General features: G+C 41.2%; 1 protein-coding gene across 1 annotated transcript in view; it reads right to left on the bottom strand.

Annotated features, from left to right (window-relative positions):
* Positions 1-2,548: 2,548 nt before the first annotated feature.
* LOC121370142 (bypass of stop codon protein 1-like) overlaps positions 2,549-17,174 on the bottom strand; it is a gene marked incomplete at its 3' end in the record, with an annotated part of 36,621 nt that continues 21,995 nt past the window's right edge. Inside the window, exons 2-3 of the mRNA XM_041495255.1 lie at positions 5,316-5,382; positions 2,549-2,608 (exon numbers count right to left, since the gene is read on the bottom strand). Coding sequence (XP_041351189.1) covers positions 2,549-2,608; positions 5,316-5,382 — 127 coding nt within the window. The remainder of the gene's footprint in view (positions 2,609-5,315; positions 5,383-17,174) is intronic.

The raw sequence follows: 17,174 nt of genomic DNA, 5'->3' as shown, positions 1-17,174 counted from the left end.
ATCTACAACCTCCCACCATTACAATAAATCAGAAAACAATGCAGGGATGCTGCTAGTTTCGCATTTCAGAGGACGCACAAACATGTAATCCTAACTGTAGTGGAATTTACTTAGATACAATAAATGCGCGCGCTTGATACATCTATCTTGGCCATTCGGTACAGTACATGGGAATTTATGTAGAGATTGTAAGTTATGTATAACATTATACAATAGGTATGCTATGAGTGCGGATAATACATCAACCTGTATAATAATGGCGCTGACAGTTCATTACGTTTATTATTGATGTTGTTTATGAGTGCACTTTTTTGTAGTTGGAGTTTGCATATTTTAGCTTAGTAATAAAGCTCTCTTTTATCCCTTCAAATATTGTTTCTCTCTTTAACTGGCACACCGCACATGTTTTAAGCACATGTTTCAATAATACCTATATTTAGTACTAGTTGAAATCCAATGATAGGAATGTACTGGCTAGTAATGAAACAACACTTTCTGGCAACAAGATGTCACATATCGCAACAATGGCGGGCGTGGCGCTACAATTACTTTGATGTTATATTTAAAGTTATAAGTAATTTTGAGTAATTTGTGTAAAAGAAGGGGAAAAGTATGCTGAAAGATCCCCCAATACATCGCTTAATCGATGTCTAATACGTGGCTACAGAATGTTAAGGGGGAAAAGAAAAGAAAGAAAGAAAGTATGAAAAAAGAAAGAAAGAAAGAAAACACTCAAAACAAAACTAAACAAATATAACAAGAAAGAAAGAATGAATGAATGAATGAACAAATGAATGAATGAATAAGTACATAAATAAATAATAAAAAGCATGGTCGCTACACAGGCTACTTCCGCCGATTAACAGCAAGGGGTAATTTATAGACACAGTCATACACCACGGGTTGGAATGGGAAATAAGCCAGTGGGGCCACTGATATGGAATGACCATCCGAGCCATCATGCGGTACCTCCACCACTGAGCTACACCAGTGCGCTGTGTTCGCGGTTATTTCTAGTGTTATGTCCACAACTGAACACATGCGTTTCTCTAACCGGAAAACGTGCTTGGTCTCTGAAAATGTACCTTCGTGATCGACAGCAACATACGTCATAGGCGTGAAGCTAAATGCATAGAGGTCCTTCTACTAAAATTGTTCTCAAATTAGTTCCCTAAAAAACCCAATTCTTGCATGGTCTTATTATTAACAGTATTGTATAGCTGGTAATCATTTATCGTATTAAAATGTGTTCAAAAGGTGGACGTATCTCAGTTTTGCTGGGAATAAAGGCAAAGTCGTCGTACATCCTAGAAGAGACTATTCAAGGTGTCCTTTATATGGAGAATAATACTCGAGTGGCCGTTAGATACCATTTATCTTACAACGAGTTGTTTTGACATGTATCTAACGAGCGAAAGCGAGTTTGATACGTTTTTAAACAACGAGTTGTAAGATAAATGGTATCTAACGGACACGAATGTATTATTCTATTTCTTATATATCTTCAAAAAAACAGGTTTTAAGCACATTTTAACATATATTTCAACTAAAAGCTATTTACAGCCCTTGAACTTACCGTCACAGACAAATGATTGTCAGGTTAACTATACGTCACAGTGTAATCGAGTTCGATCGTCCTGTTTTTCATTGGATGTATGGCATTTGTGACCTGGGCCCAGATTTTCGAAGATATCTTAGCACTACGATATCATAAGACCGCCGTAGGCTATGGCATGTGTCGATGTCACGTCATAGCTTACTACGGTTTTACGATATCGTAACGTTAAGATAGTTTGGAAAATTGTAACCAGGTCATTACCTTGGAGCAGCCAGTCGCATGTCTTAAAATTGTTAACACACGTCGACATGTGTAAACAAGTATGTGTTATCAAAAATAACGAATGATGTTCTCACCAACGGGTTTGTAAGAAAAACATGTTAAAGTTAGAGCAGACAGCCCGGGTTTATAAAATGTTAAAGTCTTGACTTAGTAAGTTCAGAACTAATGCGTGAATCTCATATGGTGTTGTCATGACCTTAAAATTTTAAAGGCCACCACCCAGAAGAAAACTGAAACCACCCTATACCCACCACCCATGAAGTCGTGAGACCCTGTGGCTCGGAGAAGCGCTCTTCCACTAACACACCACCCCGCCCACCCAACGTCTGATGGATGTCACCACTAGAATTATTTATGTTATTACACTACGTCTGTACGTTTATTAACAGCGGCAGTCTACCTACACGCGAGTTACCTCCCCCGAGGAGCGCCCCGAGGTGGTCACTAGGGATCACTACGTGAAGGTCAAGTGACGACTGTCAGCACTTCCTCACACAGACAGGCCGCCGGCGGGAGGGAACCTAATTAGGATTAACTCACACGAATTTTATCTTGAAAACAACAGAGGCAGAATCTGTGAGAGAGAGAGAGAGAGAGAGAGAGAGAGAGAGAGAGAGAGAGAGAGAGAGAGAGAGAGAGAGAGAGAGAGAGAGAGAGAGAGAGAGAGAGAGAGAGAAAAGAGGAGAGAGAGAAGGGGAGACATGGTGTAGTGGTAGTAGTACTAGTAGTAGTAGGAGTTATTGTTGTTGTAGTAATAGTAGTAGTAGTAGTGGTAGGTAGTAGTAGTAGTAGGTAGGAAGTAGTAGGAGTAGTAGTAGTTGCAGTAGTAGTAATAGTAGTAGTTGCAGTAGTAGTAGCAATCGTATTAGTAGTAGTAGTAGTAGTAGTAGTAATAGTAGTGGTAGGTAGTAGTAGTAGTAGTAGTAGTAGTAGTAGTAGTAGTAGTAGTAGTAGTAGTAGTAGTAGTAGTAGTAGAAGAAGAAGCAGCAGAATCACATGCAGTAGTAGTGGCACTAACAGTAGTAGTGGCACTAACAGTAGTAATAGCACTAACAGTAGTAGAGGCACTAACAGTCGTAGTGGCACTAACAGTCGTAGTGGCACTAACAGTAGTAATAGCACTAACAGTAGTACTGGTACTAACAGTAGTAGTGGCACTAACAGTAGGAGTAGCATTAACAGTAGTAGTGGCACTAACAGTAGTAGCGGCACTAACAGTAGTAATAGCACTAACAGTAGTAGTGGCACTAACAGTCGTAGTGGCACTAACAGTAGTAGTGGCACTAACAGTAGTAGTAGCACTAACAGTAGTAGGAGCACTAACAGTAGTAGGAGCACTAACAGTCGTGGGAGCACTAACAGTAGTAGTAACACTAACAGTAGAAGCACTAACTGTCGTAGTAGCACTAACAGTAGTAGTAGCACTAACAGTAGTAGAAGCATTAACAGTCGTAGTAGCACTAACAGTAGTAATATCACTAACAGTAGTAGAGGCACTAACAGTAGTAGTGGCACTAACAGTCGTAGTAGCACTAACAGTCGTAGTAGCACTAACAGTAGTAGTAGCACTAACAGTCGTAGAAGCACTAACAGTAGTAGTAGCACTAACAGTAGTAGTAGCACTAACAGTCGTAGAGGCACTAACAGTAGTAGAGGCACTCACAGTCGTAGCGGCATTAACAGTAGTAGCGGCACTAACAGTAGTAATAGCACTAACAGTAGTAGTGGCACTAACAGTAGTAGCGGTACTAACAGTAGTATGAGCACTAACAGTAGTAGCGGCACTAACAGTAGTAGGAGCACAAACAGTAGTAGAAGCACTAACAGTAGTAGTAGCACTAACAGTAGTAGTGGCACTAACAGGAGAAGTAGCACTAACAGTCGTAGTAGTACTAACAGTCGTAGTAGCACTAACAGTAGTAATTGCACTAACAGTAGTAGTGGCATTAACAGTAGTAGTGGCACTAACAGTAGTAGTGGCACTAACAGTCGTAATAGCACTAACAGTAGTAGTGGCACTAACAGTCGTAGTGGCACTAACAGTAGTAGGAGCACTAACAGTCGTGGGAGCACTAACAGTAGTAGTAACACTAACAGTAGAAGCATTAACGGTCGTAGTAGCACTAACAGTAGTAGTAGCACTAACAGTAGTAGTAGCACTAACAGTAGTAGAAGCATTAACAGTCGTAGTAGCACTAACAGTAGTAATATCACTAACAGTAGTAGAGGCACTAACAGTAGTAGTGGCACTAACAGTCGTTGTGGCACTAACAGTCGTAGTAGCACTAACAGTCGTAGTAGCACTAACAGTCGTAGTAGCACTAACAGTCGTAGAAGCACTAACAGTAGTAGTAGCACTAACAGTAGTAGTAGCACTAACAGTCGTAGAGGCACTAACAGTCGTAGCGGCATTAACAGTAGTAGCGGCACTAACTGTAGTAATAGCACTAACAGTAGTAGCGGCACTAACAGTAGTATGAGCACTAACAGTAGTAGCGGCACTAACAGTAGTAGGAGCACAAACAGTAGTAGAAGCACTAACAGTAGTAGTAGCACTAACAGTAGTAGTGGCACTAACAGGAGAAGTAGCACTAACAGTAGTAATTGCACTAACAGTAGTAGTGGCACTAACAGTAGTAGTGGCACTAACAGTAGTAGTAGCACTGACAGTCGTAGTAGCACTGACAGTAGTAGTAGCAATGACAGTAGTAATGGCACTGACAGTCGTAGTGACACTGACAGTCGTAGTGGCACTGACAGTCGTAGTGGCACTAACAGTAGTAATAGCACTAACAGTAGTAGCAGCACTAACAGTCGTAGTAGCACTGACAGTCGTAGTGGCACTGACAGTCGTAGTGGCACTGACAGTCGTAGTAGCACTGACAGTAGTAATAGCACTAACAGTAGTAGCAGCACTAACAGTCGTAGTAGCACTAACAGTCGTAGTGGCACTGACAGTCGTAGTGGCACTGACAGTCGTAGTAGCACTGACAGTAGTAATAGCACTAACAGTAGTAGCAGCACTAACAGTAGTAGTAGCACTAACAGTAGTAGTGGCACTAACAGGAGAAGTGGCACTAACAGTCGTAGTAGCACTAACAGTCGTAGTAGCACTAACAGTAGTAATTGCACTAACAGTAGTAGTGGCATTAACAGTAGTAGTGGCACTAACAGTAGTAGTGGCACTAACAGTAGTAGTGGCACTAACAGTAGTAGTGGCACTAACAGTCGTAATAGCACTAACAGTAGTAGTGGCACTAACAGTCGTAGTGGCACTAACAGTAGTAGTAGCACTAACAGTAGTAGGAGCACTAACAGTCGTGGGAGCACTAACAGTAGTAGTAACACTAACAGTAGAAGCACTAACTGTCGTAGTAGCACTAACAGTAGTAGTAGCACTAACAGTAGTAGAAGCATTGACAGTCGTAGTAGCACTAACAGTAGTAATATCACTAACAGTAGTAGAGGCACTAACAGTAGTAGTGGCACTAACAGTCGTAGTAGCACTAACAGTCGTAGAAGCACTAACAGTAGTAGTAGCACTAACAGTAGTAGTAGCACTAACAGTCGTAGAGGCACTAACAGTAGTAGAGGCACTAACAGTCGTAGCGGCATTAACAGTAGTAGCGGCACTAACTGTAGTAATAGCACTAACAGTAGTAGTGGCACTAACAGTAGTAGCGGCACTAACAGTAGTATGAGCACTAACAGTAGTAGCGGCACTAACAGTAGTAGGAGCACAAACAGTAGTAGAAGCACTAACAGTAGTAGTAGCACTAACAGTAATAGTGGCACTAACAGGAGAAGTAGCACTAACAGTCGTAGTAGCACTAACAGTCGTAGTAGCACCAACAGTAGTAATTGCACTAACAGTAGTAGTGGCACTAACAGTAGTAGTAGCACTGACAGTCGTAGTAGCACTGACAGTAGTAGTAGCAATGACAGTAGTAATGGCACTGACAGTCGTAGTGACACTGACAGTCGTAGTGGCACTGACAGTCGTAGTAGCACTAACAGTAGTAATAGCACTAACAGTAGTAGCAGCACTAACAGTCGTAGTAGCACTAACAGTCGTAGTGGCACTGACAGTCGTAGTAGCACTAACAGTAGTAATAGCACTAACAGTAGTAGCAGCACTAACAGTCGTAGTAGCACTAACAGTCGTAGTGGCACTGACAGTCGTAGTGGCACTGACAGTCGTAGTAGCACTAACAGTAGTAATAGCACTAACAGTAGTAGCAGCACTAACAGTCGTAGAAGCAGCAATAAATGCATTTTGACATACATATGGGTATTGTAGATGAATCACAAATAAGAATATCAGTTTGCATACATGAACATATATAGATATTGACATATTGACTCTTGTATTGCTCTCCTGGACTGGCGTTGTCAGGATTTAATACTGGGAGGGGCACCGATATTGGTGGAGGGAGCTACCCACACTACGAGTAGTGCTATTGGACAACAGGTAAATACCAGTATAAACGGTGGTGGAGGAAAAGGGGTGTGACTGGGAGGGATAGCTCCAATGACCACGTGGTGTTGTTAGTGCTGTCCGATGAGCTATGATTAAAGGAATAACCGTCATAACGACACATATCTTATATTGGTTATATAAGAATAATACAACACAAATTTAGTTAAATAAGTCTTTCTAAATTTAATATTTTCTTTAAATTTCTATAAATATACAAAATCTTGTACTCCTCTAGTTACTACCCTGTGGGCTATGGCTAAAGGGATAAGTGTGAGTATCTCCAAGGAGCCACTTGTTTAGCTTGTGAAAAATGTCATCATTTCAAAGAGACATTTGCGTTCATGCCGGAACAGCCTACTGACAGCTATTTCTTCTCAACCCGCAATACAACGCACAACCGAGCCCCACGTTTCAGCAAACATGTCAGAATGATTGATAACATCAGAACAATACTGCCACCATATTTACCATGTGATTGCAATCTACCCACTGAGCCACACGTTCCAGCAAACATGTCAGTATGATTAATAATATAATGACAATACTGCCACATATTTACCAAGTGATTGCGGGACAATATGTATCGTTATCGTAAATGTCGACAGCCATCATTGCCATGGCGGTGACAAAAGGCGATAATTGTCGAAAAGCGGCCATCGAGCGACACTTGTTTTTATGACATCAGTCGTGATGAACCGAATACACTTATGGTCACGAAACTTCTCCACTAAGAGGGGGCGTCGTTATTATTTTATTTCTATGGTAGCAATTTCCACCTATTGAATAACGATGTGCAGGAATATTCCTTTTGACACTGCCATCAAATCTAACAATCGTGTTTACATTGTAGCATATTTAGTGGAATGAAATCGATAGAGCGCTGATGTTACAGTATATACACAATTTCGCATAATGACAAATAATAAATGTTAACGTGTGTTTTGTCACTAGAGCACATTGATATATTAATCATCGGCTATTGGGTGTCAAACATTTGGTCATTTTGAAATACAGTCTTAGAGAGGAAACACACTGCATTTTTCCATTAGTAGCAAGGAATCTGTTATATGCACCATCACACAGACAGGATAGCACATACCACCGCCTTTGATGTACCAGTCGTGGTGCACTGATGGAACGAGAATAATAAATGTATACATAACGTGTATACGGAACATGTAATTGTATTTTTTTATGCAGAAAGCAATCTTGTGATATTGCATAACTCATTAAAAATTATAAAAATAATATTATATTACAATAACAAAATTGATTTATAAAAAGGTATCATTTACAAATATAATATTTATTTTACTGCTTAACTGGGATTTGCAGTTAAAAGATTAACCTAATGAACAATGCTACCCAATACGATACCTACCTTTTAAAGGACACAAAAGTTAAAAGGAAGTAGTGAAATCTTTTTTGGGACATTAACCAAGTTCTAAATAACCTTTAACCACAGACAGGATAGCACATACCACCGCCTTTGACGTACCAGTCGTGGTGCACTGATGGAACGATAATAATAAATGTATACGTAACATGTAATCTGTATTTTTATGCACAAAGCAATCTTGTAATATTGCATAACTCATTAAAAATTATTAAAATAATATTACATTACAATAACAAAATTGAGTTTTAAAGCTGTATCATTTACAAATATCATATTTATTTTACTGCTTAATTGTCTGTAATAGTTGTTGAGTCTGCGAATTTCGTTTTGGATGAAATAATTTTAAGATTATTTCCTAAATGTACAACTTGTACAGGTGACTATTTTTACTAGATTCGACTAGGATTGTTTCAGAAATTAGCATGTGACTCTGATGTCCTTATCATTAATAACATAACTAGTACGACAAAGTCAGTATGACTAGCATGTTATGATGCACTGTGTAACTAGTACTAGATAAGTTCTCCTAAGGTTATCATTTATATCACAATACGTATTCTGTATTATGTTTTGCCCTGAAATAAGAATTAAAAGATATATTTTATTTTATTTAACATTTTAATTAATACATTTCATTATTTTATACACCTTTCTTTGACACCCAGTGGTTCACATACTTTCCGTGTTACGTGTCGTAGTTCATTCATTCATTCATTCATTCATTCATACATTGTGATCGAGTTAAAATATGTAATGGGTATCTTGCCAACCGCGGTATAATAAAACAAATTGAGAGAAACATTTACCCAAGATTTAAATGACCCTGCTCTTTCCCTGGGTTCGCGTTATTGGAACTGGGATGTGCAGGTGAAAGATTAACCTAATGAACAATGATACCCAATGTGATACCTACCCATTAAAGGACTCAAGAGTTAAAAGCAATTACTGAACTGTTAATGGGGCATTAACCTAGTTCTAAATAACCTTTAACTTACCCTGGGGTTACATTTATGGCGGTGAAAACGTGTACTAACCATTGAATTGATTAAAATCCATACCGAATTGGAAAGCCGTTCATTAATGGGGGAAAAAAAGAAGAAAAAAGTTTGTTTAACGACACAACAAGAGCACATTGATCCGTTCATTAGAGGATTCAGGTCGAGGTCATTTATTAAGGTTACCTCAGTTCGACTTTACATAGATCAGTCGCCGACTGAATGTTCTGCATCAGACTGCGATTTCCCCCACTTCTGACCTTGAGAGTATTTTTTCCCCACTCCGACCGACATGGTCTGATTTGTGTAATCGCAAGGTTGATTTGAGCTAGCCTTTAAATGATTGAATAGTCACGACTTTGTCAAAACATAATTTGACTCGCTCTTGTGCAGAGAAATTGCAGTAACGGTTTTGTTGTTCAGATTTAATGACAATAAGAGAAATTGTAACCAGATTTTAACCATAATTCATGTGAAAATGTAGTACGTCTGCACGAGCACAGGACATTTTTTTGTATCCACCTCTAGATTCGTATATAGCTGTGTTAGTCATTGCCGAAAAGTGCATGTTTGTTTACAGTGTAATATACCCGCTGTAATATACAACAATAGATGATCTATATAGTATCTAAAGCTGATCGCTCGGGACACTAATTAACACGACTCTCTTTATAGTTACATCTTTTTATAGTACAATGTACATGTATTCGTGTATAACCAACACGTTTATTGGCTTCATATATGAAAATATTGATTACTTTTCTACAGTTTTAAAACTCATCTCTACAGGCTGTTGACCGTACTGTCTGATGTTCTAAAAGTGCCAAAGCACTTGGACATTTCCATGGTATTGATAGCTGTTATCTCAAAATAGAACATGTACTGATAAAAGTATGTATATATTTATTATTATAGCAATAGTGCGGTGTGTAGATTGGTGTTTAGAAAGTTTATCGGCACCGATGGTATAGGTACTGGTTCCCACCTACTGTCAGTTTTAATGATTTCATCATTGTTTGTGAGTTAGAGCGACAGACAATTATAGATGATGGTGGGATACATGTGTGACTGGGATAGGGGTGTGGTGTGGACGTACGCCCACACCTTTGACTATGTCGGTAGACGCAATAGGGCAGTACCAGGCCAATATGTACACCGATTATTCTCTCAGTAAACACAACTGTTAAAAAGTTTGTTTCGTTTAACGTGTCGTGCACTAGAGCACATTGATTAATTAATCATCGGCGATTCTGACAGTCATCAGAGGAAACCAGCTACATTTTTCCTAATGCAGCGAGGGATCTTTTATATGCACTTTTCCACAGACAGGAAAGCACATACCACGGCCTTTCACCAGTTGTTGCGAACTGGTTGGAACGAGAGAAACCCAATCAGTTGAATAGTTCCACCGAGGTGGTTCTATTCTGCGACACAAGCACTTCAAGCGAGCACTCAGCCGTTCCTTCTTTAACATATGCATAACATATGATTTCGGGTATACCAATTCGTGGTGTACCATTCATATTGTTTCGGATTTTCACAAACGAGGGCGGGACGTAGCCCAGTGGTAAAGCACGTGCCTGATGCGCAATTGGTCTAGGATCGATCCCCATCAGCGAGTCCATTGGACTCTTTCTCGTTCAAGTCCGTGTTCTACAATTGGTCAGGTGAGGTGTACATGCCTATATCCACGCAAGGTTCAGGCATGCCCACACTGGGTCCTGTCTCTGGCTTGACCAGTGACCGATCCCAGTACTTACAATTGGTGTAATTAGGTCATGCTATGTACTATCCTGTTTGTGGGGTGTGGCATATAAAAGACCGGTTGCTGCCCATCGAAAAGAGTACGATATAGAGGAGCGCAAGTTAGTTTCCTCTCTTTGTCCATCGAAAAGAGTACGATATAGAGGAGCGCAAGTTAGTTTCCTCTCTTTGTCCATCGAAAAGAGTACGATATAGAGGAGCGCAAGTTAGTTTCCTCTCTTTGTCCATCGAAAAGAGTACGATATAGAGGAGCGCAAGTTAGTTTCCTCTCTTTGTCTGTCCATCGAAAAGAGTACGATATAGAGGAGCGCAAGTTAGTTTCCTCTCTTTGTCTGTCCATCGAAAAGAGTACGATATAGAGGAGCGCAAGTTAGTTTCTTCTCTTTGTCTGTCCATCGAAAAGAGTACGATACAGGGGAGCGCAAGTTAGTTTCCTCTCTTTGTCTGTCCATCGAAAAGAGTACGATACAGGGGAGCGCAAGTTAGTTTCCTCTCTTTGTCCATCGAAAAGAGTACGATATAGAGGAGCGCAAGTTAGTTTCCTCTCTTTGTCCATCGAAAAGAGTACGATATAGAGGAGCGCAAGTTAGTTTCCTCTCTTTGTCCATCGAAAAGAGTACGATATAGAGGAGCGCAAGTTAGTTTCCTCTCTTTGTCTGTCCATCGAAAAGAGTACGATATAGTGGAGCGCAAGTTAGTTTCCTCTCTTTGTCTGTCCATCGAAAAGAGTACGATATAGAGGAGCGCAAGTTAGTTTCTTCTCTTTGTCTGTCCATCGAAAAGAGTACGATACAGGGGAGCGCAAGTTAGTTTCCTCTCTTTGTCCATCGAAAAGAGTACGATATAGAGGAGCGCAAGTTAGTTTCCTCTCTTTGTCCATCGAAAAGAGTACGATATAGAGGAGCGCAAGTTAGTTTCCTCTCTTTGTCCATCGAAAAGAGTACGATATAGAGCAGCGCAAGTTAGTTTCCTCTCCTTGTCCATCGAAAAGAGTACGATATAGAGGAGCGCAAGTTAGTTTCCTCTCTTTGTCTGTCCATCGAAAAGAGTACGATACAGGGGAGCGCAAGTTAGTTTCCTCTCTTTGTCTGTCCATCGAAAAGAGTACGATATAGAGGAGCGCAAGTTAGTTTCTTCTCTTTGTCTGTCCATCGAAAAGAGTACGATACAGGGGAGCGCAAGTTAGTTTCCTCTCTTTGTCTGTCCAGCGAAAAAAGTACGATATAGAGGAGCGCAAGTTAGTTTTTTCTCTCTGTCTGTCCATCGAAAAGAGTACGATATATAGGAGCGCAAGTTAGTTTCTTCTCTTTGTCTGTCCATCGAAAAGAGTACGATACAGGGGAGCGCAAGTTAGTTTCCTCTCTTTGTCCATCGAAAAGAGTACGATATAGAGGAGCGCAAGTTAGTTTCCTCTCTTTGTCCATCGAAAAGAGTACGATATAGAGGAGCGCAAGTTAGTTTCCTCTCTTTGTCCATCGAAAAGAGTACGATATAGAGGAGCGCAAGTTAGTTTCTTCTCTTTGTCTGTCCATCGAAAAGAGTACGATACAGGGGAGCGCAAGTTAGTTTCCTCTCTTTGTCCATCGAAAAGAGTACGATATAGAGGAGCGCAAGTTAGTTTCCTCTCTTTGTCCATCGAAAAGAGTACGATATAGAGGAGCGCAAGTTAGTTTCCTCTCTTTGTCCATCGAAAAGAGTACGATATAGAGGAACGCAAGTTAGTTTCCTCTCTTTGTCCATCGAAAAGAGTACGATATAGAGGAGCGCAAGTTAGTTTCCTCTCTTTGTCTGTCCATCGAAAAGAGTACGATATAGAGGAGCGCAAGTTAGTTTCCTCTCTTTGTCCATCGAAAAGAGTACGATATAGAGGAGCGCAAGTTAGTTTCTTCTCTTTGTCTGCCCATCGAAAAGAGTACGATACAGGGGAGCGCAAGTTAGTTTCTTCTCTTTGTCTGTCCATCGAAAAGAGTACGATACAGGGGAGCGCAAGTTAGTTTCCTCTCTTTGTCTGTCCATCGAAAAGAGTACGATATAGAGGAGCGCAAGTTAGTTTCCTCTCTTTGTCTGTCCATCGAAAAGAGTACGATACAGGGGAGCGCAAGTTAGTTTCCTCTCTTTGTCTGTCCATCGAAAAGAGTACGATATAGAGGAGCGCAAGTTAGTTTCTTCTCTTTGTCTGTCCATCGAAAAGAGTACGATATAGTGGAGCGCAAGTTAGTTTCCCCTCTTTGTCTGTCCATCGAAAAGAGTACGATATAGAGGAGCGCAAGTTAGTTTCTTCTCTTTGTCTGTCCATCGAAAAGAGTACGATATAGAGGAGCGCAAGTTAGTTTCTTCTCTTTGTCTGTCCATCGAAAAGAGTACGATATAGAGGAGCGCAAGTTAGTTTCCCCTCTTTGTCTGCCCAGCGAAAAGAGTACGATACAGAGGAGCGCAAGTTAGTTTCCTCTCTTTGTCTGTCCATCGAAAAGAGTACGATATAGAGGAGCGCAAGTTAGTTTCCTCTCTTTGTCCATCGAAAAGAGTACGATATAGAGGAGCGCAAGTTAGTTTCCTCTCTTTGTCTGTCCATCGAAAAGAGTACGATACAGGGGAGCGCAAGTTAGTTTCCTCTCTTTGTCTGTCCATCGAAAAGAGTACGATATAGAGGAGCGCAAGTTAGTTTCTTCTCTTTGTCTGTCCATCGAAAAGAGTACGATACAGGGGAGCGTAAGTTAGTTTCCTCTCTTTGTCCATCGAAAAGAGTACGATATAGAGGAGCGCAAGTTAGTTTCCTCTCTTTGTCCATCGAAAAGAGTACGATATAGAGGAGCGCAAGTTAGTTTCCTCTCTTTGTCCATCGAAAAGAGTACGATATAGAGGAGCGCAAGTTAGTTTCTTCTCTTTGTCTGTCCATCGAAAAGAGTACGATACAGGGGAGCGCAAGTTAGTTTCCTCTCTTTGTCCATCGAAAAGAGTACGATATAGAGGAGCGCAAGTTAGTTTCCTCTCTTTGTCCATCGAAAAGAGTACGATATAGAGGAGCGCAAGTTAGTTTCCTCTCTTTGTCCATTGAAAAGAGTACGATATAGAGGAGCGCAAGTTAGTTTCCTCTCTTTGTCCATCGAAAAGAGTACGATATAGAGGAGCGCAAGTTAGTTTCCTCTCTTTGTCTGTCCATCGAAAAGAGTACGATATAGAGGAGCGCAAGTTAGTTTCCTCTCTTTGTCCATCGAAAAGAGTACGATATAGAGGAGCGCAAGTTAGTTTCTTCTCTTTGTCTGTCCATCGAAAAGAGTACGATACAGGGGAGCGCAAGTTAGTTTCTTCTCTTTGTCTGTCCATCGAAAAGAGTACGATACAGGGGAGCGCAAGTTAGTTTCCTCTCTTTGTCTGTCCATCGAAAAGAGTACGATATAGAGGAGCGCAAGTTAGTTTCCTCTCTTTGTCTGTCCAGCGAAAAGAGTACGATATAGAGGAGCGCAAGTTAGTTTCCTCTCTTTGTCTGTCCAGCGAAAAGAGTACGATATAGAGGAGCGCAAGTTAGTTTCCTCTCTTTGTCTGTCCATCGAAAAGAGTACGATATAGAGGAGCGCAAGTTAGTTTCTTCTCTTTGTCTGTCCATCGAAAAGAGTACGATACAGGGGAGCGCAAGTTAGTTTCTTCTCTTTGTCTGTCCATCGAAAAGAGTACGATACAGGGGAGCGCAAGTTAGTTTCCTCTCTTTGTCTGTCCATCGAAAAGAGTACGATATAGAGGAGCGCAAGTTAGTTTCTTCTCTTTGTCTGTCCATCGAAAAGAGTACGATATAGTGGAGCGCAAGTTAGTTTCCCCTCTTTGTCTGTCCATCGAAAAGAGTACGATATAGAGGAGCGCAAGTTAGTTTCTTCTCTTTGTCTGTCCATCGAAAAGAGTACGATATAGAGGAGCGCAAGTTAGTTTCCCCTCTTTGTCTGCCCAGCGAAAAGAGTACGATACAGAGGAGCGCAAGTTAGTTTCTTCTCTTTGTCTGTCCAGCGAAAAGAGTACGATATAGAGGAGCGCAAGTTAGTTTCCTCTCTTTGTCTGCCCAGCGAAAAGAGTACGATATAGAGGAGCGCAAGTTAGTTTCCTCTCTTTGTCTGCCCAGCGAAAAGAGTACGATATACAGGAGTGCAAGTTAGTTTCCTCTCTTTGTCTGTCCAGCGAAAAGAGTACGATACAGAGGAGCGCAAGTTAGTTTCCTCTCTTTGTCTGCCCAGCGAAAAGAGTACGATACAGAGGAGCGCAAGTTAGTTTCCTCTCTTTGTCTGCCCAGCGAAAAGAGTACGATACAGAGGAGCGCAAGTTAGTTTCCTCTCTTTGTCCATCGAAAAGAGTACGATATAGAGGAGCGCAAGTTAGTTTCCTCTCTTTGTCTGTCCAGCGAAAAGAGTACGATATACAGGAGCGCAAGTTAGTTTCCTCTCTTTGTCTGTCCAGCGAAAAGAGTACGATATACAGGAGTGGAAGTTAGTTTCCTCTCTTTGTCTGTCCAGCGAAAAGAGTACGATACAGAGGAGCGCAAGTTAGTTTCCTCTCTTTGTCTGCCCAGCGAAAAGAGTACGATACAGAGGAGCGCAAGTTAGTTTCCTCTCTTTGTCTGCCCAGCGAAAAGAGTACGATACAGAGGAGCGCAAGTTAGTTTCCTCTCTTTGTCTGCCCAGCGAAAAGAGTACGATACAGGGGAGCGCAAGTTAGTTTCCTCTCTTTGTCTGCCCAGCAAAAAGAGTACGATACAGGGGAGCGCAAGTTAGTTTCCTCTCTTTGTCTGTCCATCGAAAAGAGTACGATATAGAGGAGCGCAAGTTAGTTTCCTCTCTTTGTCTGTCCAGCGAAAAGAGTACGATATAGAGGAGCGCAAGTTAGTTTCCTCTCTTTGTCTGTCCAGCGAAAAGAGTACGATATAGAGGAGCGCAAGTTAGTTTCCTCTCTTTGTCTGTCCATCGAAAAGAGTACGATATAGAGGAGCGCAAGTTAGTTTCCTCTCTTTGTCTGTCCATCGAAAAGAGTACGATACAGGGGAGCGCAAGTTAGTTTCCTCTCTTTGTCTGTCCATCGAAAAGAGTACGATATAGAGGAGCGCAAGTTAGTTTCTTCTCTTTGTCTGTCCATCGAAAAGAGTACGATATAGTGGAGCGCAAGTTAGTTTCCCCTCTTTGTCTGTCCATCGAAAAGAGTACGATATAGAGGAGCGCAAGTTAGTTTCTTCTCTTTGTCTGTCCATCGAAAAGAGTACGATATAGAGGAGCGCAAGTTAGTTTCCCCTCTTTGTCTGCCCAGCGAAAAGAGTACGATACAGAGGAGCGCAAGTTAGTTTCTTCTCTTTGTCTGTCCAGCGAAAAGAGTACGATATAGAGGAGCGCAAGTTAGTTTCCTCTCTTTGTCTGCCCAGCGAAAAGAGTACGATATAGAGGAGCGCAAGTTAGTTTCCTCTCTTTGTCCATCGAAAAGAGTACGATATAGAGGAGCGCAAGTTAGTTTCCTCTCTTTGTCTGTCCAGCGAAAAGAGTACGATATACAGGAGCGCAAGTTAGTTTCCTCTCTTTGTCTGTCCAGCGAAAAGAGTACGATATACAGGAGTGCAAGTTAGTTTCCTCTCTTTGTCTGTCCAGCGAAAAGAGTACGATACAGAGGAGCGCAAGTTAGTTTCCTCTCTTTGTCTGCCCAGCGAAAAGAGTACGATACAGAGGAGCGCAAGTTAGTTTCCTCTCTTTGTCTGCCCAGCGAAAAGAGTACGATACAGAGGAGCGCAAGTTAGTTTCCTCTCTTTGTCTGCCCAGCAAAAAGAGTACGATACAGGGGAGCGCAAGTTAGTTTCCTCTCTTTGTCTGTCCATCGAAAAGAGTACGACATAGAGGAGCGCAAGTTAGTTTCCTCTCTTTGTCTGTCCAATCCTTTCATTTTCATTTCATTTCAACTTATTTTGTGATTATATCCAATTAAGGTTCAAGTGGGTTAGTGGTTAGTGGTTAGTGAGAGAGAAGAGGGTGTAGTAGTCTGAAAACTCGCTCTGGGTGGGAGCCGGTACCGGGTTGCGAACCCTTTACCTACCAGCCTTATGTCCGATGGTTTAACCAAGACACCACCAAGGTCGGTGTTTGAAACGAGTACTGTATAGAGTAGCGGAAGTTAGTTTGCTCTGTTTGTCTGTTTGGTCCTTAACCACGTGCCTCATATGTGTTGAGTGCGTCGTTAAATAAAACATTTCTTTCTTTCTTGACAAACGGTCACTCGTCCGAACATTAACCGACCCCACCGTTGATGAAATGACGCAGAACAAGTGCGGCTGCCCCGGCGTGGTATGACACTTTTTGAACATAATGATGTGCAAAACAAAGCTATTCACCATCACGCCAATGAGGTTAAGACGACTTAATCATTTCGGATTACAGATTAAGACGCGCCAGACCCAACCAGTCGATCCACGGTATCCCTAATGATGTTACTTTTACCAATGTGACAATTACTGTTCGTGCTGTGAGTTGAGTGAATACCAAGGTTCAAGTGATCTGTTCAGAAGTACACGTGGAGTTTTAGAGTACTCGTAGTTTTATGATGTTGTAAATTTATATATCTATTAAAGATACTTGGTCGTTTATAATATTGTATAGTATATTTGCCTAAAAACCCTCATCTACCACATGTTCAGTGTGAAATCCATCATTTCAACTTATTTTCGTGCTTATATCCAATTAC

The sequence above is a fragment of the Gigantopelta aegis genome, chromosome 4 (genome assembly GCF_016097555.1).
Source record: "Gigantopelta aegis isolate Gae_Host chromosome 4, Gae_host_genome, whole genome shotgun sequence".
Classification (NCBI taxonomy): domain Eukaryota; kingdom Metazoa; phylum Mollusca; class Gastropoda; order Neomphalida; family Peltospiridae; genus Gigantopelta; species Gigantopelta aegis.
This window is presented reverse-complemented; position numbering and strand designations above follow the sequence as displayed.